The 26,655-nt window shown below is 33.7% G+C and overlaps 1 protein-coding gene and 1 non-coding gene across 2 annotated transcripts in view; one reads left to right on the top strand and one right to left on the bottom strand.

Annotated features, from left to right (window-relative positions):
* The window catches only part of Diaph2 (diaphanous related formin 2), an 821,535-nt gene that overhangs the window by 404,716 nt on the left and 390,164 nt on the right, over positions 1–26,655 (bottom strand). Inside the window, exon 22 of the mRNA XM_077793878.1 lies at positions 18,284–18,523. Coding sequence (XP_077650004.1) covers positions 18,284–18,523 — 240 coding nt within the window. The remainder of the gene's footprint in view (positions 1–18,283; positions 18,524–26,655) is intronic.
* LOC113190817 (U6 spliceosomal RNA) lies at positions 4,400–4,506 on the top strand. The gene has a single exon (XR_003301831.1). It is a non-coding gene; the product is annotated as a U6 spliceosomal RNA (small nuclear RNA).

Raw genomic sequence — 26,655 nt, 5'->3', positions numbered from 1 at the left:
CTATAGATAAGTCAAAGATGATTAGAGCTAATTTGAAGATTAGAGAAATCTTTAGTGTCCTTCAAGCAATGTTGCAGTACAGTGCAAAGGATACAAAATTTAAAGGAATGGGTAGCCAGAGAGAGGAGGTAACACGTAAGGATAATTTATTCAAAATATTGACTGTGGATAATAACTGGATAATAGAGGGGGCAGCAGAGCCAGCAGCTGGAAAATGGTGAGGCTAGTGACAAAAGTTATTATAATTATCATCTTAAATAAGTTCAGCATAATTAGGCCTGAGGGGAATAAGCACTGGAAGAAATAAGAATGAACAATTGAGAATTCATGGACACTGACTACTTTATTGGTTCTCAAACTGTGATCCTTGAACCAAGAGTCTCAGCCTTACCTGGGAACTTATTAGAAATACAAATTTTGGAATCTGGGATCAAATTAAGTGAATCAGAAATTTTGAGGTTTTGGTCTCACATTTTGTATTTTAATGTGTTAGGGAGATAAATCTGAAAGCCACTAAGGCAAACGTGAAGGAAATTTCCAGATGAGAAGGTGCTTGGGAATTATCTTCATATTTCCTGGGCACTCTTACAATTACTTTTAAACATAACAAGTTGAATTGTCAACATGTTTTCAAAGCTTGAAGTCAATTTACAACTAGAGAATTATGTAGCAATTTGTGGATTATGAGGGATAGAATTGCTCTGAATATTCTTGACTCATTAATAAAAGAAATGAGACTGATTTATACCATAATTTAGCATCTACTAATGCAAGAAGAGATGAGCCAAATGGGATGCCCCATGTTGTGAAGATTTCAGATACATGTTCATAAGTCTTCCAAACTCACTCTCATCCTTCACCTGAAAGTGTATTAAAACACACTTAAATAACTCTATAGTGAATTTTGTCTACTATACTATGATCAACAGAGTGATGGACTAGATAAAATGGCATATCATCCATGCTTTCTAAGCTAACACGAGCTGCAAATTTGCTTCTTATTGGCACATTTAAATTATTGCTCAGATATTTACCCAGGAATTTTGAATCAGAATACAAAACTTTATGTTGCAGATAACAGAGTTCAGTGCTTAACATCAAAGTTCATAAACTATTAATGAATTTTACATGTCTGAGTTTCACTGCCATTGCATTGACTTTTAGAAGCCTAATATCTTTACCCTTACACTAAACAGTTCACTTATATGAAATCAGACCACAGTGTGTGTATATAAAGAATAAGGAATGGAAAGGAGGAAACACTATCCCTGGCCTTCAACTGGCATATGCTGGTACTGCATTACCAGTCTCAGCATTCCCATTCAGGGTTGAAAGTCAAGTGTGAGGATGTTGCTCAGTTAGTGCATTACATATTATATTGCGACAAAGCAGTAGGCCTAATACCACTGCCCAAAAGCAATCTTACACCTCAAATGTAAAGTGGTGCAGAGAAGGATAAGAAAGATTATAGGAGTAAATATCCATCCAGCCTCATCAAATGGGTGCTCTTCTGGAAAGAGGCAGAAATGCACAGGGGGAGCACCATGCTCTTGCACAAATTGCTGTTGAATGCATATCTGAGACAAAAACTGATTCACACATAAAGAATGAAAGAAATGAAATGTTATCACTTAAGGAAACGTTTCTGGGCACACTTAAAGAGATCTATTATCAAAGTGTATTAAAATATTAGTGTGAGATAACTTCCCACATCTACAAGACTGTATCAGAAGGAAGCCCTTTCACATCTCCTCCTATTACATGATATTTACAGAAATGGTCTCATGGATCTCGGCAAACCTAACAGGTCCCATACTCAGAAAAACCAAGAATTTCCTCATCCCTCTGTATCAAGGAAATAGCCCTAACATATAGCAACACATCACAGCACACATTTATATTGAACAGTCCTTGAAAAAGAGATACTGAAATATAGTAAAAAATCTGGTTGAGCCATTGAAACAAAACCATCAACCAATACAATCAGATAATTCAACTTTATAAGCTTTAGTAAAAATTTTCCTAATCATGGCTTCTTTTCCCTCTATTATGTTTGTATATTCTTGGAACAGTTAATATTTAAGCAATCATGAATGCTCCAGTGCATATATCAAAACAACTAGTACTGCTTGCCAGTCTTCATACAGCACATGAATTCTAATGTTAGTCTCCTTTATTTAAACAAAATTAAGTTCTGTGCTCTCTGCCAAGGGTTGTTTACAAATTATTGCTTTCTTCAACACCACCACACATTGCAATAACATTGAGAAAGATAATATATTTCTAAGAATTGCAATTACCATAAAGACATTAGCTTTGTAGCTACGACCAGACAGGTTTAATACACGTTTTCCTGGCTTTATTTCTAAATCTGTAACCAAAAATGCCTTTTTGGGGGTCCTACATGACCAGGACTGACATTAATATAGCCAAATGTAATTTATGGTGGAAAGATGTCTTAATTCTTTATGTAGGCCCGATTGTCCCTTTTTTACACTCTTGATTTTGGTCTTATAATGGTATTGCCAACAAAAAGGGAAGAGATGATATCAACTGTATAAAAAGTCAAGCAATTTAAGAGTTTTACACTTGTTAGCTTAATTTATTGTAGCAATCTGTGAAAGGAGAGCTTAAACTTGAAATCATGACAACATTAAATGGAATAAGGATTCATCTCAATTGCCACCTTCAGGCCCAGCAGGGCATTCATGATGTTAGCTTCTCAGAGAAGACAATTACTGCTTTCCTACACTTTCTGCTCCACCTCTCAGTATTTTCCTTTCTAGTTCCACTTATTCAAGGAGAAAATGCTGCAAGTTTATTAGCCTAATGTAGCTGTGACCAGTGGCAAATCAACAACTATTTGTACTCAATTTTGGAAAGCCCAGAATAAATTAATGAAATATGTCTATACTTAACAAAGAAAAGTTGTTCTGCTACTTTCAAGTATTTTCAATTAATCAACCTGTCTATATTAGGTTTACTAAATAGAAACTCTTCTGAGAACAGAATTAATAAAAATCAAATTATTTTAAATTGGTATAGAAATAGTTTATGAACAAGAATATCTCTTGGGTATTAAATGGTTTCTTCTCAGATATAAACAATTAGCTAAAACATTTAACTTTTATTACAATGAGTATTTTACTTAAAACTGTTAGTCAGTCATGGTGGTGCATGCCTGTAATCCCAAATACTTGGGAGGCTGAGACAGGAGGATCTCAAGTACAAGGCCACCCTGGGAAAAAGAGTGAGACCCCCCACACACAATATAATAAAGGAAATAACAAAATTGTTTGTATTAACCATTGGAGTGGGTCAAATAATAAGTTTCCTATTGCTGTTTTCTCCATACATAGTTCCAAAGATTAGAGCAAACTAAATGGTTTAAGACATGTATTATTTGGAAAGCATAACTAGAATTCAGCATTTTAAAGTTAGGGATGTTTTTTAACTATGCAGATGCTAGTGGCTATATTCATTCATTAATTTCCACTGCTACATACTATTTTGCCATATAACTAATTTTAGTTATATTTTCCTGTTGAAAATTTTCCTTAAGGACTTTTCACTTACTTTTTTTAGCAGGGGGCACAGGGAAATCATTATTTCAGATATTATTACAGATAATCCTGTTGTTAACATCCTTTCTCATTGAAGTAAAATACATATAAAATATATCATTTAACCATTTTAAGTGTATAGTTCAATGGCATTAAGTACATTGACACTGTTGTACACCCATCACCACTTTCCATCTCCAGAATTTCTTATCATCCATAACTGAAATTGTTCCCATTAAACACAAACATTTCATCCTACTCTCTCCTTAATGCTTGGTAACCACTACTCTACTTTCTGTATCTATGAATTTGACTATTCTAGGTAACTCTCAAATAAGCAGAATCATACAATATCTGTCATTCTGTGTGTGGTTTATTTCACACTGTAAATGTCTTCAAGGATCACATATGCATGTACCAGAAATTCATTTTTTTTAAAGAGAGAGTGAGAGAGGAGAGAGAGAGAGAGAGAATTTTTAATATTTATTTTTTAGTTCTAGGCGGACACAACATCTTTTGTTGGTATGTGGTGCTGAGGATCGAACCCGGGCTGCACGCATACCAGGCGAGCGTGCTGCCGCTTGAGCCACATCCCCAGCCCCAGAAATTCATTCTTTTATTTATTATTTTGGTGGTGCTGTGGATGAAATTCAGGACCTCCCACATGATACGCAAGTGCTCTACAACTGAATTACATCTCTCCAGCCCCTATAATTTCATTATTCTTTAAGGCAGAATACTATCCAATTATACCTATGCACTAAGCTTTGTATGTCCATTCATCTATCCATGGACGTTTGGATCATTTCCAACTTTTTCTTATTAAAAATAATGCTGTGCTTGCTTTGGCAGCATATATACTAAAATTGGAATGATACAGAGAAGATTAACATGGCCCCTGCACAAGAATGACATGCAAATTCGTAAAGCATTTCATATTAAAAAAATAAATAATGCTGGGCTGGGGTTGTGGCTCAGTGGTAGCGCACTTGCCTTGCACATGTGTTGCACTGGGTTCGATCCTTGGCACTAAATAAAAATAGATAAAGATATTCGGTCCATCTACAACTAAAAAAAATTAAAAGAATAATACTATTCTGAATATTAGTGTGCAATCACTGGAATCCCTACTTTCATGACTTTTATGTATATACCCAGAAGTAAAATCGCTGAATTACACAATAATTTTGTACTTAATTTTGTGATAACTACCATACAGTTTTCTATCTTACACTCTTACTAGTAATATATAAGGATCTCAATTTCCACAAATCCTTCCCAACACTTGTTTTGTGGTTTAGTTTTGACAGCAATTATTTTAATAGCTACAAAGTAGTATCTCATTGTGCTTTTGTGCTTTCCTAATAATTAGTGATGGTGAACAACTTTTCACATGCTTATATCTTCTTGGAGAAATATTGATTTAAAAAGTCCTTTGCCTATTTTTTAACTGTGTTCCTTGTTTTTGTGTTACCAAATCATAGGAGTTCTTCACATATTCTGCATATTAGCTTGTTATTGGATACCTAATTCACAAATTTATTCTCCATTTCTGTGTGTAGTCTTTTTACTTTGTTGATATGACCTTTGATGGTGTGATCACTCTTGAACATCTGTCAAGAGTCCTGATTTAGCAGATCTCGGTATTGTTCCTTCAACATTTCTAGACTGTACCAAATTGTCTTCTACAATGCATGCACCCAGTTACTATTTTATCAGCAATTCCCTTTATTCCTCATCTTTACCCTGACTTTACTTAATTTAATCGTATAAATAAAAATGATTTGAACACTTTGGAAAACAATATCTTTTCAAATGAAACCTATACTTTCCATATGGCTCAACTTTCCTATACCTACCTAATTGTGCAATAAAAGTGGAAACCCATATGCAGCAAAACGAAATTAAGCCCCTATCCCTCACCATGCAAAAAACTTAACTCAAAGTGGATTAAGGACCTAGGAATTAAACCAGAGACACTGCGCCTAATAGAAGAAAAAGTAGGCCAAATTATTCATCATGTTGGATTAGGCCCTGACTTCCTTAATAAGACTCATATGGCACAAGAAATAAAATCAAGAATTGATAAATTGGATGGATTCAAACTGAAAATCTTCTTCTCAGCAAAATCATCATCATCATCATCATCATCATCATCATCATCATCAGTGAGGTGAATAGAAAGCCTACAGAATTGGAGCAAAGTCTTACCACTTGCACATCAGATAGAGCACCTTTAGGATATATAAAAACTCAAAAAACTTAGAGCAAAAATAACCCAAACAATAAATGGGCCAAGGAACTGAACAGACATTTCTCAGAAGGTGATATACAATCAATCAACAAACATAAGAAAAAATGTTCAACATCACTAGCAATTAGAGAAATGCAAATCAAAACCACTCTAAGATTTCATCTTACTCAAGTCAGAATCGCAGTTATTAAGAATACAAACAATAATATGTGTTGGTGAGGATGTGGGGAAAAAGGTACACTCATACATTGCCAGTGGGACTGAAAATTGGTGAAGCCAAAATGGAAAGCAATATGGAGATTCCTTGGAAAACGGGGAATGGAACAACCATTTGGCCCAGCTATCACATTCCTGTGTCTATACCCAAAGGACTTAAAAACAGCATACTACAGGGACACAGCCACATCAATGTTTATAGCAGCAAAATTCACAATCTAAATTGTGGAACCAAGCTAGATGCTCTTCAGTAGATGAATGGATTAAAAAAACCATGTGGTATACATATACACAATAGAATATTACTCAGCATTAAAAGAGAATAAAATCATGGAATTTGGGCTGGGGTTGTAGCTCAGTTGTAGAGTGCTTCCCCAGCATGTGTGAGGCACTGGGTTTGATTCTCAGCATGACATATAAATAAAATAAAGGCACACTGACAATTTAAAAATATTTTTTTAAAAATCATGGAATTTGTAGGTAAATGGATGGAGTTGGAGAATATTACGCTAAGTGAAAAAAGCCATTCCAAAAAAAGTAAAGGCCAAATGTTTTATCTGATATGTGGATGCTGATCCATAATGGGGATGGGGATCAGCATGGGAGAAATGGAGGCACTTTAGATAGGGCAAAGGCTAGGGAGGAAAAGAGAAGTCACATTAGGGTAGGAAAGATGGTGGAATGATATGGACATAATTACACTAAGATCATGTATGGAGACATGAATGGTATATGACTCTACTTTGTGAACAACCAGAGGCATGAAAAATTGTGCTCTATATGTGTACTATAAATTGAAATGAATTCTGCTGTCATGTATAACAAATTTGAATAAATAAATAAATTTAAAATTTAAAAAAAAGAAGCTTAGTTAGGTTCAAGCTCTATTAACCATGAACACATTTGACTTCTGATAAAAGAACAATATAAAAACCCAATAAAAGTCCTAAGGAGATGCTTTAAGATATCAATTAATAGTCTGGTCTTTCTCATATATTTCAAAAAACCTGAAATTTGGAATCAAGAAGGGATCTGAATTGGCCAGTCTGTGACTGATGAAAAATCCTTGCAATTCAGTATCATCATGTTTCCCCCAAATATTTGAATGTAGCTTATAATACTTTATTTCCTTAACCAAAAATTTCCAAGTATTCTTTTTTAATAAGTGCACCTTCTCACTTGTTTGAATTTGAAGATTTGAGCTCCTTTCCTAAAACAATAACCCTTCTCACACCTTATATTTCCTCATTCCTGGATGCTTGGATTCTAAAGCGATCCCTCATACTAAATGTTAAACAGAAACCTTCTTAATTATTATTTATCTCGAAAATTTCATGACAGCCTCTTCCTGACAGAAATATGATGGTTCTACATAATTATTGAATCAGAAGGGATATGACATAGAACAGTCATAGAGTAGTATCATTTTTATAGTTTTGGAAAACATCCTGATGAGTTTTATTTAAAAATAAAAACTAATGACATTTATTTATATGTAGAAAATATTAATTTGAGAAACATTTTTAAAAATACCATTATTAGCCAGGCATGGTGGCGCTTGCCTGTAAACCCAGTGGCTCAGGAGGCTGATACAGGTCGATTCTGAATTCAATACCAGCTTCAGCAAAAGTGAGGATGTAAGCAACTCAGTGAGACCCTGTCTCTAAATAAAATATAAAATAGGGATGGGGATGAGGCTCAGTGGTCGAGTACGCTTGAGTTCAATCACCAGTTCCCCCACAAAAAACTAAAATAGTGTAAGAGGAAAGAGAGTAGCATGCAAATCAAGATTTTAAATGGGGGGCAGGAAACGAAGGGGGAAAAATCAAAGAAGGGCAAGGATTTGTGCTTGCCCCCATGAAATAAGTCAAGAAAAGTAAGACTGAAAATATTATTTGTATAAGAGAAGTGAAGTAAATGTTATAAATGGGGCCAGTATTGTATATTGTTCTTTTCCTTTACAAAGAGGTAGAGCAGCTTTTCAGTGTGGGATATCATCTAGCAGAGTACTGTATTGTCTTGTAGTTAGTTAGCCAGTGTTTATGAACAACACTATTTATTTTTCATGTGTGCTATTAATATAAAATCCATTCTGCTTTACACACACACACACACACACACACACACACACACACAGTGTTCTCTCCTGTCTCTTGCTTTAGTATTACAATGTTCTATATCTAACAACTAGCTCATAAGCAATCCAAGGACTGGAGATATATGTTTTATTTCTCTTTATCCCTGCAAAATATCTAACACTGGTTTCCACAGAGAGTAAAGCCTCAATAAATATGATCAACTAGCTACCTAAGTTCTAACCAAAAGGAATTTAAATGAATATAAATAATTCTTAGATTCTCCAAAATTACCACAGAGTTTTATGTTCACATTAACTGCCACTTTATAAACCACCTTCCATGGTCATTGGTTCTCCTTGTTAAGAATGCACAATGCCTGCAGTAGGACAGCTTCATTTGACATGAAAATCAGTTTGTATAACTGTAGCCATGGGTTTGTATTTGGTGTTTTTATTTGTGTGTGTGTGTGTGTGTGTGTGTGTGTGTGTGTGTGTGTGTGTTGCTGGGGATCGAACCCAGGGACCTTGTGTATGCCAAGCAAGTGCTCTTCCATTGAGCTACATCCTCAGCCCTGCAGCCATGTGTTTTCAACAACAGCTTCACACAGGGTTGAAATCCCCTTTGAACAGAGCTTTTATAGAATAAAAAGGCATTTGTTTTCAAACTTACTAATTATATTCACTAAATGCTGTTCATGTTGTCAACTTTCCCCCACTGTGAGAATTACAAAATCAGTCATAAGATTAAACTCAGAAAATGACTACGGCAATTCACAGAATACTAAGCCAGCTGGGTTCATTTAAATCCTCTATGGAAACAGTTTTTGTGGTGAACCAAGTAAGACCCACAGCTAGTCCCATAAATCATAATTTTTGCCTACTCCAGTACTGACAACATGTATTGCCACTTCTGGTATGTGGGGGGGACTCATCATAATCATACCCCAAATTTTGTAAACTAGAGAATTATTCATCTCTGCCAGTAATACTACTCAGAACAGCTCACCATCCCCATTATTGTTTAGTTACAATGAATTCAACAAGTATAATTATGGCACAGTATACACTTTACCCTTTTCTTTTGTATTAGTGTATGAGGATATAATTTTTGAAAAAAAGAATGAAAATATCGATATATTCTTGTTCACTGTTTCTTTGAAATAGATTTGTATTGAATGAGTAAAAACTAAGCCATAAGTGGGCTGGGATTGTGGCTCAATGGTAGAGCGCTTGCCTAGCTTATATGAGGCACTGGGTTCAATTCTCAGCACCATATACAAAGAAATAAATAAAGGTCCCTCAGTACCGAATAAAAATTTTTAAAAAACTAAGCCATACATGAGTCCTCTACAGGAATTACATCTTTCACTCCAGTTCTGTATACAAATATATATAGTTGATTTTTTAGTACTTATTATTGTCAGAATCTAAAGAACATAATTTGGCAACTCTTATTTTTTCAATTCTATCTACAATTATTTCCATTTATGTAAAAGAATAAACATTAACTTAATCCTGTTGTTCTGATAACATAATTCTGAAAATCACTCCTGGTTTCCTTTAAACTTACTTTCTTTTCTCTGTCATTCTCTCTTTCAACACTATATAACTGTAACATATAAGTTAAATCAGATAGTAGCCCAGGTTTTATAATATTAATCAATGCACATAAGGGCCTGGTGTGTGTGCCTGTATGAGCATGTGCGTTTGTGTGTGTGTTTAGGGGCTAAACTATTTTAATGTACATATAAGTATAATAGAGAAAAATATGTTGAGGAACAAAAGAAGTCTTTGAAGCAGTCAGTATTGACAAGGAGTAGTAATCAAGTCTACATCAGATAAATTACATTTAGAAACTACTCTTCTCTAGAGAATTTAAAAAACTAAAAATTTGGAGGTATAATGAAGTTTTTCCAAAAGCAAAAGTACAGTATTGTAAAAGTGATGATGTGTAAACAGATGTAATCAAATTCTGATAAAACAAGCAAGTATTAGCTAATTTGCACCAATGAATATAAATTAATGATTTCAACTTAGAAAAAAATCTTTAAGTAAGCTCATGGGAGTTCTATATTTTTAGAAGCAAGGAAGAGAATAAAGTATAATTTCCTTTGTTTTAGTCATGACTCATATTTTCAAAAATGATATTCTGAGAAACATACAACAATTTGAACAAGTATATCTACAAACTTTGTTAATTCCTGTGATTAACATGATCATGTAGCTTTCCCCCTGTTGGGGTTGGCTTATTAGAAAGTTAGAATGTGGGCTACAGAGAATAAGAGAGATAGTAACTTAGCCAGGCATTGTGGCACAAGTCTGTGATCCCTGCAACTCAGGAGGCTGAGGCAGGAGGATAACGAATTTGACATCACACTTAGCAACTTATCAAAACCCAGTCACAAAACAAAAAGGAATGGTGAAGTAAAGGTAAAGTGACCCTGGTTTTAATCCCCAGTAAGAGAGAGAGAGAGAGAGAGAGAGAGAGAGAGAGAGAGAGAGAGAGAGATCTCAAATAATATAATATGCTATAATATGTATCCATCTCAAGGTCTTAAAAAAAGAACAAACCAAATTCAAAATTGGCAGAAGGAAAGAAGAGATGAGAATAATAAAGATCAGAGACAGAGAAATAGAGACAGGCCACTATGAAGACAGAGGTAAGTATGATTTTGACCAAGTATACAAAAGTACACTACAGAATACAGGTAAGGAGACCAAACCAGATACCCTGAATTTTAGGAGTGGGAAAAGAGCTGATTTTCTAATTGAAAAACAATACTTCAGAGCACACAGGAGTATAAAGTCAAGGTGACATAATCAGCTGTCTCCAACTTTAACAGGGTGGCCTTTTAAAATTAGATAAAGTCAGAAGAGGAAGCCTGTGTTCATTCATATTTTTAATGGCATAGAGGAAATAAGAGGTGAGGACTTTGGATTGGATGTCTGAGCAAATATTAGATTTATTACTGGAGAAATTACTGAAGCAATCTTTCATGGGTGTCTGAGCTAATATTAGATTTATTACTGGAGAAATTACTGAAGCAATATTCCACACCCTGGGTACTAGGGATTGAATGCAGAGATGCTCTATCAATGAGTTGCATCACTATTCTTTCACATTTTTCATTTTGTGACAGGGTCTTACTAAGATCCTATGGCTGGCCTCAGATATAAGACCCTCCTGCTTCAGCCTCCTGAGGAGCTGGGATTACAAGCCTGAGTCAACATGTTTCACCGAAAGCAATCTTTCACTATCACCATTTGCCTAGGAGCATAAATCCATATGCACAGATTAACAGTATGTGCTTCAGGATGTATAGTGAGTAACAACATATGGTAATGGAAGATCTTACGGAAAATTATTTCCTTAAAAAAAACTAAAATTAATGTTCTATAAACTTAAACTCTTCTGGGCGAATTGACTCAAGTAATATTAACATTTGCTGCCTTAGAGTTATAAATTTTGGTGTACTGATTTACACAATGAACTATAGGAAACAAAAAGATATGACACAATTATAAAGCCAACTATAGAATGTCACCATTGGCATAACACCACAATATAAAATTCACTTTTAAGTTTGAGAAACTATTCAGTGGTTCTTGATGATGAGAGCCCAGTAAACACAATACAATAAAATACATGGACTTAAATAAAGGTCAAACATCACATTAATTGAACAAAGGAAACTATTTAAAATTAAGAATGATATCCTATCCTTGTGTCATTCTGTGGAGATTAGTTATTTCAAAGGTCTAAACTAGTGAATGTTCTGGTTTCATTGTAATATAATGAGGTACAGACAGACCCTTAAATTGAAATGTTTGCATGCCCTGATCATGAATTATGAACAAATGCTACAGTGTGTCAGTATATTATATGCTGACATTTTAAATGCAAAGTACCATAATGCACTCCTCTACATTTTACCATAGCATAACATCATATATCACTGATTACCAAAGAGTGACTTGGATGGTTCAATGAATGAAAACTGTTTGCTGCAAGCAACCTCACCAAAAGGAAAGTTTAAAGAATCCAAAGAGAAGAAGAAATTTGGACAGAGGACCCATTATTTCACCTCACTTCTCACTTGGTAAAGGGTCTAATCTTCCTTCCATAGATTTTTTCCCAAGCTAAATTATAAACCTCTAAGTCATTTTCTTCTTGACAAACTGTCAAATAATGCTAAACCCTGACAGGAAAAAGCATATTTTGGTGAAGTCAAATAGTCAGTGCAAATTACAAAAATAACAGGATCCACTGAAAAATTTGTTAGAGTCCCAAATGAAGCTGGATCCCTCCTCTGCCTTTGTCACTTAGTGATCACTGGTAAGCCATCTCTCTGGAGAGCAGATTCACATTTATAAATTTTGAGAATAGCAGTCAACATTGCCTGTATAAAACTGATATACTCAGAGAATTTACATAACAACAGGAGATGTCTTTATAATTATTCAGATTATTAGGTGTCATTTTATTTTACATACACACACACACACACACACACACACACACACACACACACACACACCCCTTTATTGCCTGGATACATTTCAGTCTATTATAGGAAGAGAAACTTTCTATTAATACGACTACGATTACTTCCAACTGAATTTAAAGAAAAAAAAATAGAGTTCAAGTTTCATAAGCTGCCAGAGAGCCATGAAAATTCACATGAGGTGTTTGTTGTTGTTGTTTCTGTTTTTTTTCATTTTCCAAAATCTGTAAGTGGCAGAGTTTGTTCTATAAAGCTTTGTCAAAATGAACCAAGTATGACCAAAATTCACTTATAATGCAATGAGAAGCAGGGTGTGCCGCTGCTTTGAATAAAGAAAACCCAGATTTAAGACCCATCTTCCACACTTTCTAGCTTCCTAATATTAGAAATATTGTACAAACTCACGGGGATTTAGTCTTCTAATTTTCAAAATGGGGTTAATAATACTTAACTTCATTGAACACAAAGAAAATACTTCACAAACTATAAAAGACAATTACCTAAAAGTATAGACTGTTTCCAGGATTTACTAATATTTGTAAGATTATTTTTCAGAAAATCCTAAGGTGTTTATTTTCTAAATTATCTGTATTTTTAAATTAATATTCCCATATTAATTTATTTATTAACCCATGATTGAAGGTGCAACAGTGGTTTAGGTTTATAGGAAACAATACATTTTTTATGTCTTTAAATATGAGCCATAAAAAAATCTTATAATTACATATTTAAATGTTTTGCTGGTAAAAATATGCCCTATATACCTGTGAGAAACAAAATTCACTTAAAAAAATTAATAAAAATATTAACTTTTATGCTGAATATTAACAACAAAATTCTAATTAATTAAATTGCCTTTCACTCAACAGCCATTTATTAAGGGTTTCATACATAATAGACACTGGGGATATAATGTAGAATAAAGTATCCACCCAAATTTCATGAGTTCTGAATCTTGAGAAGGAGACCGAAAAAAAAGAGTTAAGTTATAATAAGTCCTAAGTGAGGACACAGCAAGAAAGTGGTGCAACCAGAGGATGGAAGCTTCACCAGAAACCACCTTGATCTTGGACCTCACATCTCCAAAACTTTGAAAAAGCAAATTTCTATTGTATAAGCCATCTGCCCTATGGTATTTCTATTATGGCAGCCTAAGATGACTAAAACATTAACCAAAGTACTTTCCCCTTTTGACCATAAGTCTTCTTACTGTAGACTGGAGAGGCTACACTAGATATCTTCTTATGCTAAATTCTAAGTTTGTATGGACAGAATCCACATCATTTCAGCTAAATTAGACAATGTGAAATTTTTGAAGTATATGAGATTTTTTTTCCTTAGGTTTTTATAGATTTTCTCTTGGATTATATATTTACAAATTTTACTGCCATAGACAGGAGTCATTTTGTTTATTTTTAGGGAGGGTACCATGGATTGAACCCAGGGGTGCTTAACCACCGAGACACATCTTCAACCCTTTTTTGTATTTTATTTAAAGACAGAGTCTCATTAAGTTGTTTAGGGCTTCACTAAATTCCTGAGGCTGGCATTGAACTTGAGATCCACCTGCCTCACCCTCCTGAACCACTGGGATTACAGCCATGCATCACTGCACCTGGCTATTTTTCTTTACAAATCATTTTTTTTTCTGGTAACTAATCTTCCATATCACAAAGGAGGTAAACTTATTTTACTTCCCCCTCTTATAAGTTCTACAGAGAGGTAATGGATGTATCTTTATATATTTTGGGTGATGCCTATAATACTCTGACACTAATACCATGAGATGGCCTTCAGGTTATAGAGCCTTTACTTTCACAATCTATGTAAATGGTGAATATTAGAAATACAGCGCAATTACATTATCATGTTAATCCTAATGACTTAAACATATCTAAAACTTTCTCCATAGTGAACATACATGTTTTCTTTGGAGTTCTTCAATGATATATTTCACATTTGTATGTAAGCATACCATTGTGCTGTATCATAATTTTTGTGTTTTGCTTAGTAGAATGCCTAGAAAGTCACAATACTAGTGAAAGAGTTTCAGAAGTCTCTGAACAGTATACTAAACAAAGATTTTTGGCATTTTAAAGTTATTAAGTGAGCTGTGATTTTTCCCCAAAATAGCCAAGATATCCAAACTAGTATACAAAAGACTAAAAATTTTACAACTTGCCTACCATGTTATTACTTGTTTCCAACATAAACCCAATATTCCAGGCAGTGTGGTTTTCTAATTCATTCTCATATATATCATGATTACTCCTAGTTGTGTATCATCATTAAAAAGAACTAGCATTTGTTTAACATTATAATTTCTCAATGTATTCTATCATAAATTCATTTTATTTGACCTGAAAACAACCACATGAAAATAAACAGGGGTCAGTGAATTTCCTCATGTGCAGATGAAGAAACTGAGAGTCAGAGTGGGGAATAGCCTTAGCCATGAATGTTTGGCTGATAATTGCCAAAGTAGTAACTAAAATGTGCTTAGTTTCTAAGCATGTGGCACTTTCCTCTTGGGTAGAGCCATGGCTTTTCTTCTTTTACCCTAATACTTTCTACTCTTCAAGATCTTTCTATCTCAATTTTCTAACATCATTCCTCTGAACTCCTAATCTGAGTGATCATTAATTTTTGCAGTTATTGACAGTGTGCCTTGAGATGTCACATGATATTTTCTATGTATATTATTTAACTGTTTGCATGCTCCTGGTACACAAACCCATCAGTTTTGATTTTTCTTTGTGTGTCTGTGCCTGCCTGATACCCCTTCAAATTTGGTATCCCTATCTTTGGCAAGAGTATTCTGTAGGTCAAGATCTGTCTGCCATTACAGGTAGTCTTGGTAGCACTGTTACTCAAGGTTCTTTGCTCTCCCCTTGGACAAGCATTCTAGGTTAATTACAGTTTAATTACAATATAAATGATCAGGGAAAGGAAAAGAAAATGGCTGGGGTTCTTACCTCCCAAAGGCAACATTCTTAAAAGATTTTCCTTCATTACTGCTACCTGAATTCTCTAGGCTGCCACAATTGGTATTCTTTTTAAAGGCCAACTTCTTCAGCTTTACCCCAGTTTCTAGCTGAGCTACCTCATATTCTTCCAGCAAATTCTATGTTTACCTTGAATCCAGCAGAGTCACTTTCTGTTGTATGCAAAGATCCTTATATAAAATACCTACAAAGCTTAGCACTTAGGGAGTGCTCACTATTTTTAAATGCTTTGTTCTTATACAGATTGTATATGCTATTAAATCTTGAAAACAAAAATAACAAATGTCTCTGAAGTACAGCTTTGCTATTGGTTAGAATTTTAATAACCAACAGGCAAGTACAAGGCAAGCTAACATGTAGAACTCATCTCCATTGAAATGATTTTTATTACAGTCCAACACACTTGTTTGGTAACTCACAAAGTGATAATTCACTGCTGAAATTAACAAAGCATTTTGTGGTGAGGGTGGTACTTAGAGTAATGATATCCTTTAAGTGTTATTTGACATTTTGGTTAACCCATTTGTTTTCCTTTTCTTCCCAAATATCATAGCAGCCAATTGTGACCATCTGAATTTTTTATATTACCTTACTCTTAAGACATATCTGATAAGTTTAACTGTTCATATCAGGACTCCTTTTTAACTAGGAAAATATTTTAATGTACATTTTGGCTTCTAAGAAAAATTTAGGTGAGTAAACACTAAACAGGGAATTCTCCCCGCTATTTTATACATAAAAAAGAAAAATCAACCAAGTAACCATTCATGACATAAATGAAATTTAGCAGCAATTCTAGCTAATAATAAATTTGTAGTTAATTCCATTTTGTACATATTATAGACCTAAGCTCTTTCTATGTACTTCAGTAATTTTTTTGTCATTTTTAGATATCTATATCTATGCAGAATCATTTATATTCTAGGAATATAACTTTAATTGTATAAGTTATGGGAATATCATTTTTGTATATGACATTTTGCTTTATTAATGACAACTATTTCCCTATGATTATTTACCAGAAGATAAAAATTCTCCTGAAAAGTGGGAGGGGAAATACTTTAAAACCTTCACTTCTTTATCTTTTAGAACACCTATTACTACATGATAGTATTTCCCACAAGATTATTTTTATATTTTATTTGAAGTTGGCAAAAATCTTTGTGCTGAATCCTTTGAGCATACCTCTAGTGATAGATGTCAGATCAGCATTGTGTGGAAGAACTTTTATTTGACAGGTTGATGACAGGAAGAAGCCTTTCTCCCAAACATAAGATGTAACTATAAAACCTTTCTTGAGATTAATGTAATCTTTTGTTCCTATGCATAAAGGACTTATACATTCTTGCTTCAAAGAAATAAGTCCATGTAATTAATTTGAATACAGTAAAATCAAAAGAGTTGAAAATAAAGGAATGTATTTGTTCATATTAGAATAGTTCAAGATATTTTATGTGAATTAAATGTGAAATAGACATCTAATATAAATCTTTAATGATAATGTATGTTATTTTTATAGGCATCACCAAAGATCATTTTGAATTTACTCACTATGCATTTGAAATATACTGTAACCAAGATGTATCTTGGTAAGGTATGACTTCATTAGTATCAGGCAATATGGCAGCAAGATATAATGAGAAAGTGCTAAAAATAGTTTTACCTCAAATCCAGCTATGATTTACTCTAATTTATTATGAACACTGCCTTATTCCTCCTCTGGTATTATCAAATAATTCTGCATGCCCTCAACTATCACAAGAAGAAGATATACTTTTTAAAACAAAAATTGGCATTTGCAAATAATCTCTATTTTTTTTCTTATACCATTCATAAATGTATGAGGAGTAAAGAGATAAAATTTCATTATATATCTAATTATCTATACATGTTCATCTTTATGTCTGAGTTAGAATTATCAGGATCAAATCTTTATTGACAGATATTACAATATCATTCTATTGATATGTAATACAAATCTACTTAATGTATGAACACAAAAGAAATTCATATCCATTCCGAGGGATTCTTGACATAATGTACTTCAGGAACTAACCAAAATTCTGCAATGTTTTCGGATGTGAGAAGGAAAAAAAGTGAAAGCATGGTGAGATGTCAAAGATAGATTGCTTGTTTTCAGATTTATTTTCATCTCTAGCTTTCTTCTAGGCCTTCACCCCTGAATCAGTTCAGTTTTCTCTCTGTAACAGACAGATCTTTTTCTTGAACAAGGTGCTTTGCCCCAGCCTCAAAATAGACACAGGCAATTACTTTTGGGCTTCTCTGTTTCTTTGTTTACTTTTCACAAAAATTCAGTCTGAAAAATAATATTATGAAATGGCCCAATCAAAATAGTGAAGACGACTATCACTTGATTTGTTTTTTAATCTTTGAAGGTAATGCACATAAAAACCAGTGTAAACCCAGTAATACAACAGTCATCAAATATAGTGATATTTTCTTAAAAGTAGAAACAGTGAAGCATATTCAAGAAGAAATAATATTTTTAAACAGTTGTTTGTTTTCATTGAGATAGAATTTGCATACCATAAATTTCACTCTCAATGCATGTAACTTTGCAGATATTCGGTATTTACATTTAGATTAACCTTCATATCTACAAGATTATTATTATAAATTAGCATGGTAAAATGTCATCTTACCTTACAAAGGAAGTTGATCTTAAATCCCAAAGACTGGGCATTTCTTGACCCTGAGTTCATGTAGTTTCCAACCAAAAGAACTAACTCTAAAAGTCTATTAAAGCTTTCACTTTTCTTCACTTCTTCACAAGCAAGAGTTACAGCTATGATGCTTGGTTTGATGTTGTTTACGTGTTCTTCAAATGTGAGCTTGAAAAGAATGCTATTGAGACGAGGCCGTAACATTTTCACTGAGCTCATCTGTAAGATAAGGAATACTCTATGAGAACATACATTGAAAGGCTGTTATTTTATCTCTTTAGTGGGGAAAATTTCATAGACAATATTGTAAATGCCTACATTAAAGCAAATTGTCCCTGGGTATTCAAAAATATTATTTCTGTTTGCTTTAAACATTTCAAAGGAAAATTGTAACAAAGTTTCAATAACAGTTTCTTATTCATCTTTTAAAAATAAAATAAATCATTCTGATAGCATTAATACATTATTATTGAAGCTGAATAGTTGCTATATGACAATTGCATAATGATAAGCTATCTATAGAATTCAAGCTGCCCAAAAATATACCTCAGGTGAACTAGGGAAATTTATAAATAGGAAATTGAATTGAGTGAATAGTTGGGCCACAGATAATAGGTATACATGATGACAGAAAATATTAGTGAAACATTTCCTAAGAAATTACCTATTACTATGCAGTTTGAAATCAGACACTCAGCTCTGATTGAGCATTTAATAATTTTAAATGTAAGATTTCTATTCATAAAATACATTAAATATTTATATATGTTCTAAGGAATTTCACCTATGTGACAGATGTTGATGCTAAATAATTAGGTATGATAAAATCACATGAACTTACTTTCAAGTAAATTCTTTAAGAATTCTATGTTCTTTCTTCAAAAGAGTTTCACTTTAGTTTTAATTAATTGTTTAAGATTATTGGTGCACATTCTAAATTATCTATGGCATAGCTTCTACGTAAATAATTATTTTTAATTTTTAACTTGCTATAGCTCCAAATTATTTCACTAGTTTTTATTATAAACAAATTCTGGAAGAGAGGTTGGTGGGGAGTAGACACCATATAAATATTTATCTACATACACACAATGAACAGAAATTATTAACCATCCTAATTATATTTGTTTTATAGTTATAGCTTATTTTCTTAAATACAAATTATGAGCACAGCTTAAGCACATGAAATAATCTGAAAATACTTAGACAAGATAAATGAAAGTCTTTAAACTGTAAAGTACCTTCAAAACCAGCAAATGAGCTGGTGGGTAGACTATAGTGTTTAATGAAAGCTTCACTATAGAGGGAAAATAAATGGACACATATATACATATGCATGTGTATATATTTGTGTGTATGCATATGCCCATACACACACTTAGAACTAAAGTCAAGAGAAATAGGTAGAGAGAGAGAATAGTATAAGAAAAAGTTTATGGGCTAGGCATATATGAGCTTTACAAATAGGTGCAGAAATATGGATCAAAGTATTTGAAGATCTCATATAAAGGCCAAGAAATTGGAAACTAATCACATCAAAGGCTATGTATCTGTTAATGTTCAAATTATTTTATCTAGGAATCTGAGATTCAATATGTATTTTTCCCTTCATATCTGACTCTACCACTGTTTCCAAATCTCTTTCCACTTTACTTTTATTTTCCTTTCACTAGTAAATGGTCATTACTAGAAAAAAAGCATGTTTTCTATCATTTTATATGTTTAGGGAATAGTTAGCTAGTCTCCTTGATGGCTGAAAAAGCCATGCATATACTTGACCAGCTGCTAATCACCATGGAAGTGTTCTCCTGACCATGCTTAGTAGGGATTCAGTTCACCAATGTGCCTTTGTTCCCAGATCAACAAGAAACATAAGCCTTACTTAGATGTGCAGAAACGTTTAGTCTTGTTTATGTTTTAATACCATATGTCTTCATTTATGTTATTATCCTTACTGGGCTTTGTATTTAAATCCTTGCCCTATAAGGTCAGATTATGAATTTGATCTTTATTTTTTAATAGTAGCTCCTACTGCAATAACATGACCAAAACTATACTAAGAATAGTAACAATAGTAATGGCAATTAACATTTATTGAGTACTTTATTACAGGCATTCTTCTATACATGTATGACACATGTATAAATCTGTTATGGTTTGGATATTAGGTGTCCCCCAAAAAATTCATGTGTGAGATAATGCAAGAATATTCATTGGTGAAATGATCATATTATGAGAGCTAGAATGGAATCAGATATGGATTAACAGGGTGGAAATAGCTGGAAGGTGGAGTATGGTTGGAGGAGCTAGGTCAGTGAGGATGTGTCTTTGGGGTTTACATTTTATCCCTGGTGAGCAAAGCTCTATTTTTCCTAGTTGCTGTACTTTGATCTGCTTTCATCTGCCATGCTTTTATGCCTTGATATTCTATGGTATCTTGGGCTCAGAGCTCTAAAACCATGAGCCAAAGTAAATTCTTCCTCCTCTATGTTGTTCTTGTCAGTTCTTTGGGTCACAGTGATAAAAAAAAGCTTATTAAAACTTAATTGTTTTGATTCAGCATATAATGCTTGGAGAAATTATCATCATCATCATCATCATTATTATCATCCATCATTGTAAAGATTAGGAAATGTCAAATTGTGTGTTGGAGAACTAGAGATTTGATCATACACATCCATGCTACAGAAGCCAGACTCAACCACTACATCACACTGCCTCTTAAGTCTTATTAGGAAAGAGAGACCAGCAGCAGGGAGACCATCAATAAAGTATCAAAATGGCTTGAGAAACAGTTAATAAGGAAGAATGCTGACAGTAGGCAGAAAAAGGATTGGACTGATACAAGAGTCAAAAATCAATGGGACTTAGCAATTGACCATGTACAGAAGAAGGAAGTCAAAGATGGCTCCAAGGATTTAAGTTAGCTATGAGGCAGAACAATATGGGCATTAATTAAGGCAGAAGGTGAGGCTGATTTGGTGTTTTATTACTTGGCTTTTGTATCAGAGAATGAATGTAAGTGAATTTCCTTCTCATGATCTCATGGTATCTACACTCCATTAAACAAAGACTGCACTTTGAGAAGTTCCAAGCACAGAGTCTTGCATATGTTAGACATTCAAATATTTGCTGATTTTAGCAGCACTCCTCAGCTGACTAGCCATTTTCCAGATCTTCTCCCAAGAGGAAGAATTATTGAACAAAATTAAGAGCAGATGGAAATATTTTACCCCCGCCCCCACAAATACCTCCAATTATGATGTCAAAACAGGAATGCAAGGGAATTATCATTGCTAAACTGCTAGCACTGGATATTAATCTGTTATCAATCACCCTGTTTTTAGGAATAAATGGTATATAACAAGGGAGGCCAGAGCTGCCTTTGGATCTGATAAATCATTCTTCGTTCATTCATTCCCCTACAAGAAGGTTTAATACATGGCAGATGATAAATATGATAGGTGCTTTAAAAATAAATTATTGTAAAATTAATGAATAAATGAAACTCCCCATTCACACAAATAAAAACTACAATATCAACAAAATGCTGGATTAAGAAGATGCATAGTTTGAACAGGTAAAATAGAAAGACAGGTAAGGAAGGAGGAGGTATCTTATGCAAGGTCATATGCTACAAGGCAGGTCATTCCAACAATACTGCCCAGGACAACAATAACTCACATTTGGAATGCCACATTTTTAAGGATATATTTTGAGAGAGATTTTTTTTTACCTAACCTCAGGAGGGAAAAGTATAAATTCCAGACCTATGATGTACGATGCCATGGAAGAAATAGGGACTTCTGAATTACAGAGATATGAGATTGAACTACAGTTCAATCACTTTCTAACTGTGTGGCCTAGTGTAAGTTCTCTAATGTTTTAGAGTCTTTACTTCCTTATCAGCAAAATATATTCATTAAATATTCTATGCAAGTTGTAGAAACACTTAAATGAGATACTATGTGTAAGGCTTCTTTTCATACTTACTGAAACAATGTAAGTACTATACACAAATGGCTATTGTTGTCCTCACCATCTTTATTTCTTCTCAGAAAGTTAAGGAAATATGACTCCTAATTGTTCTCTCAAACCTGAGGGAAAGTTCCTCTCACCCATAATTTCAGAAAGGGTGCTTCCAGAGTCCACTGAACAACACAGCTTATTATCTTTAAACACACTACAAAAATTGTGCTATACTCTACTGAGCCATAATTAATTCATAATATACATCTACCATTTGAAATATTATCTTTGAAAATGTGTTCTTATAAAATCAAGAGACTTCAAGGAGGTGAAGCTATATGGGTATATCTCTTAATACAAGCAACAAATCAGTATGTATTGATCAGATCAAGAGAATTTTTGCAATCAAAAATATGCATTTTTATGATCAGACCAGTGTCTGATATATAATAGACAAACTTCCATCAAAAAATTTGGTTATGTAAGGAAATATCTTGGTCAATCAAGCATGGGAAAAAATAGGAAGCATTGAGTTATATCCCCAGCTATTATATATAATTATTAAAAGGCTCATGTCTCCGAAAGGCACTTGAATACACCTAAGTGATATAAGTAAATAAAACAAAAAATCTGCTGAAATGTGTGCTTCTTTTGCATTGTGGTCCCTGGCAGCACTTTAGTTGACTGGCATTCTTTGTTTTATAATTCATTCCTTGAAGTGCTTATGGGAAGCTGACCAGGGTGTTGTATTACGTAGGGGATTTATTTGTATTACGAGGTACTTATCTATCAAATCACATCAAGCAACTCTCATTTCTTTAGCTGATCTGCACTATATATATATTTTTAAAGTGCATTGACAGCTTTAGTGAGAGCAGTTACAACTGGGTTATTTCCCCAAAGAGTTAGACACAGTTTTGTTTATATAATTTGAATTTTATGTACTTCATACCTATACAGTTGGTGAATATTGATCTACTACCAAACTACCAAAAGAATTCAAAGAAACAGAAAAAAATGGCAAGAGTACAAAAATTATGTGTGAGTGCACAGATCGCTATATGTCACATCTGCGTCATGTGTGACCTTTGGAGTTATTTCTATCACTTTTCCTTTTGCACTGCTAAGAAACACACCCTTGGGCTGGAGTTGTGGCTCAGTGGTAGAGTGCTTGACTAGCATGTGTGAGGCCCTGGGTTCAGTCCCCAGCACCATATAAAAATAGGCAAAATAAAGACATTGTATCCAACTACAACTAAAAAGTAAATGATTTTTTTAAAGAAACACACCCTTAACAACTATTATACAAAAGCATAATGTAAACTCCAGTCTCTTCAAAATATAAATATTTAGAATTCATTAGAATAAACAGATAAATTTATAACACATATTCACTATTGTGACCAAGAGTCCACTGAATATACAAAATAGTTTTGTATCTGTAACTACATACAGGAAATGAATAAATCTCATTAAAGATGGATGGATTTAAGTTAGAGAGCAGGCATAACTGCCTATAAAACTGAGATTCAGAGTCAATGACTGAGCAACATTCTGCCTGCAAGCATGAAAATAAAGCAAATACATTTGTCATTCTCTATTAAATAATTTTCTAATCGTCTTACAGATAATGTCCTCCTTGAGGTCAGGGCCTCTACAATACATTGCTGTACTTCTAAAAACAAATTCAGTACCAGGCCTGGACAAAAAAACCAATACATGTATACAAGCTATAAGTAAATGACAAATATTTGCACATTAGATGCCATGAGAGATGAGAACCATAGTTAATCTGCGAATTGAATCTTTGAAAAAATAGTGTTGAAAACTGACACTACATCAGAAAAAATAATGATGTGTTGATACAGAATATTTCCCCAAAGATAGTGATATGTGAGATTATGCATTGACAAATACCTACTTGTCTTTAGTCTGGAACAGAACATAATAACAATGTCTGCCCCAAAAGACACTGAAAACTCAGAGAAGAATCACACTAAGAAGTTAAGCAAGATTTCAAAAATTGCTTCTGAAAACAAGGGCTTCAGGCCAAGTAGGACCATTAAAACTGTTGTGGTGTTATGCTGTTGTTTTAAGGATTAGTTAATGATAAATGGGGAAAAAAACAAGGGGGGCATATTTTGATTTTGTGAATTTAATGAAAAGCAATCAATTGCAAAACTGACAGCTACAGACAACTGTAAACATCCCATTTTCAGGTGGATTAATTTTACCTTATTACTTTGCAAAAACAGATGAAAATAAATAATCCTGTCACAAGAATGGGTTATTACAAGAATTTAATGAAATGAACAAGAACATAAATACGGAGATTTACAAATGAGTCATGGTGAATTTTCTTTTACCTGATCTCAAAATTATTAAATGAGCTTTTACTCACATAAGATGAATACGCATGTAGAATTAAGATGTACCATTCATGTATTCAAAAGGAATAAAAAACAGAAGCAATCAGGGCATTATATATCAAAACAATGAATACTCTGAATGCAAGCAGATAAAATAAAGAAAAAGATGTTCCCTAATGAAGATGCAAACCAAAAATTGATTCAATATTAATAGAACAGAGGACCTATAATTTTCTATCACACTAATTGCCTTTGATGATACATAAGAGAAAAATTTTTAAAACGCTTTTAAGAATTTTCTTTTCACCTGGGTAAGCTACCTTGAATAGAGCTTATGAACTCTTATAAGGCTTTAAAAAAATTAAATGCCACAGTGACTTTATAATCATACTTCCAATTACAGGCATAAATCTCTCCTCCCATCTTCAAATGTTTGTGTAAAAAAAGAAAAAAAATGTTCCATGTGCTGTCAGCAATATCATGTAATCTGTGCTTTTCATGACAATGATTTTTATGTAGGCTATCTCAACATCTTTTTGTTTATAGCTTTAGAATGTTTTTAATTGAAAAATATGGGTAATTTTGAAATCAGAAAAACAAAGCACAGATTACTAAAAATACTAATTATTGCCTTCCTTTTCTCAGAAGATGTGTTAGTTTAATAGATGTACACAGTATGGGTCTCCATCCCCAGTGCAAGACAAGTGGGAATTTCCATAGCTCTGAGGTTTAAGAACAGCTGAGCTGCAAACACTCTGAAGAGTCTAAAAGCTCCTGCTGGGGGTTCTAACTGCCAGAGCTTTCAAAGATCTGTGCTTTTCTTCCAGTAAAGGTACAGCACATAATTACAACTATGTACCAAATTCAATTCTGTTGGAGGCAGGTTGGAGGACAAGTCAGTGGGAAGCTATGCAGCCAATCTACCCCCCTAAAGAAGAAGATTATTGATCACAGAAGATGTGGGAACTAGCATATCCCTCTTAACAGGAGGTCTGCTACTAGACAGTAGAAAGGTCTTTGTATTTTTTGTGTATGGGTTTTTTGTTGTTGTTTCTTTCCCTTTTCTTCCTCTCTCTTTCTCCTACCCCCTCTTCTCTTTATTTCTCTCCCCCTTCCCATCTGATTACATGTAATTAATTATAAGTCAACCCAATGATATGACTTCCAAAGAAACAAAAAAGTTGGAAAATGATTAGCAGCCCAGCCACTGTCTCAGATAAGCTTTTTCATAATTTCTGCCAATTGTGAAAATTTTATTGTTTTATTATTATTATTTTAATCCCTCTTGCAGGAGAAATCTCACTTCTGGTATATGTCTATCCCACCTGGTGAGCTTATGTTTTTATCATTTAGGAAGTTACATAACAATGGAAATTCTATAGGGCACTGGCCAGAGTTATAGGAATAAAATCATCGGAGTATTTACTGTTTAAGAAGGCAAGGGCAGAAAAGGTTTCAAAAAGGAATTTAAATTCTTCAATGTTATGTGAGCCATATGGATACAAATTAAGACTAGACTGAAAAGAGTTTACTTGATTTTGCATTTATGCAAAAAGACTCAGTCAAGATTTGTTAGGTGCATATACATGAATAAAACTGACATGATTCATCCACCTATAGATCTTACAATTTAGTAAGGGTTGCAGACGTTCAACCTAAGAAATAAACAATTAAATAGCATGATAATCTTTAAAAAGGTGCTCTGGGACAGGTTAATAGGGATACCAATATTTGATGGATAAGTAAGTGATGGTGTCACTGGGAATGCAAAATCTAAGCTAATACTTGAAGAATAAGCAGGAGAGGCAGGCAGGGAGAGGGAGTAAGATAGGGCAGCACATAAAACAGTCCTGAGGTAGGGAAGAGCCCTGTGAATCCAACCATCAGAAAAATGAAATACAATGTGGCTAAGGCATAATAAGCAAGAGGCCAAGCAGAAAGAGAGAAAAGTAGTAGATGAGTGCAAGTATCAGACCAGGCAGTGCCTTAAAGGCCACAGGAAGGAGACAATAC

Source organism: Urocitellus parryii, chromosome X (genome assembly GCF_045843805.1).
Source record: "Urocitellus parryii isolate mUroPar1 chromosome X, mUroPar1.hap1, whole genome shotgun sequence".
NCBI classification, from domain to species: Eukaryota; Metazoa; Chordata; class Mammalia; order Rodentia; family Sciuridae; genus Urocitellus; species Urocitellus parryii.
Note: the sequence above shows the minus strand (reverse complement) of the source record. Positions and strands in the feature narration are given on the sequence as shown.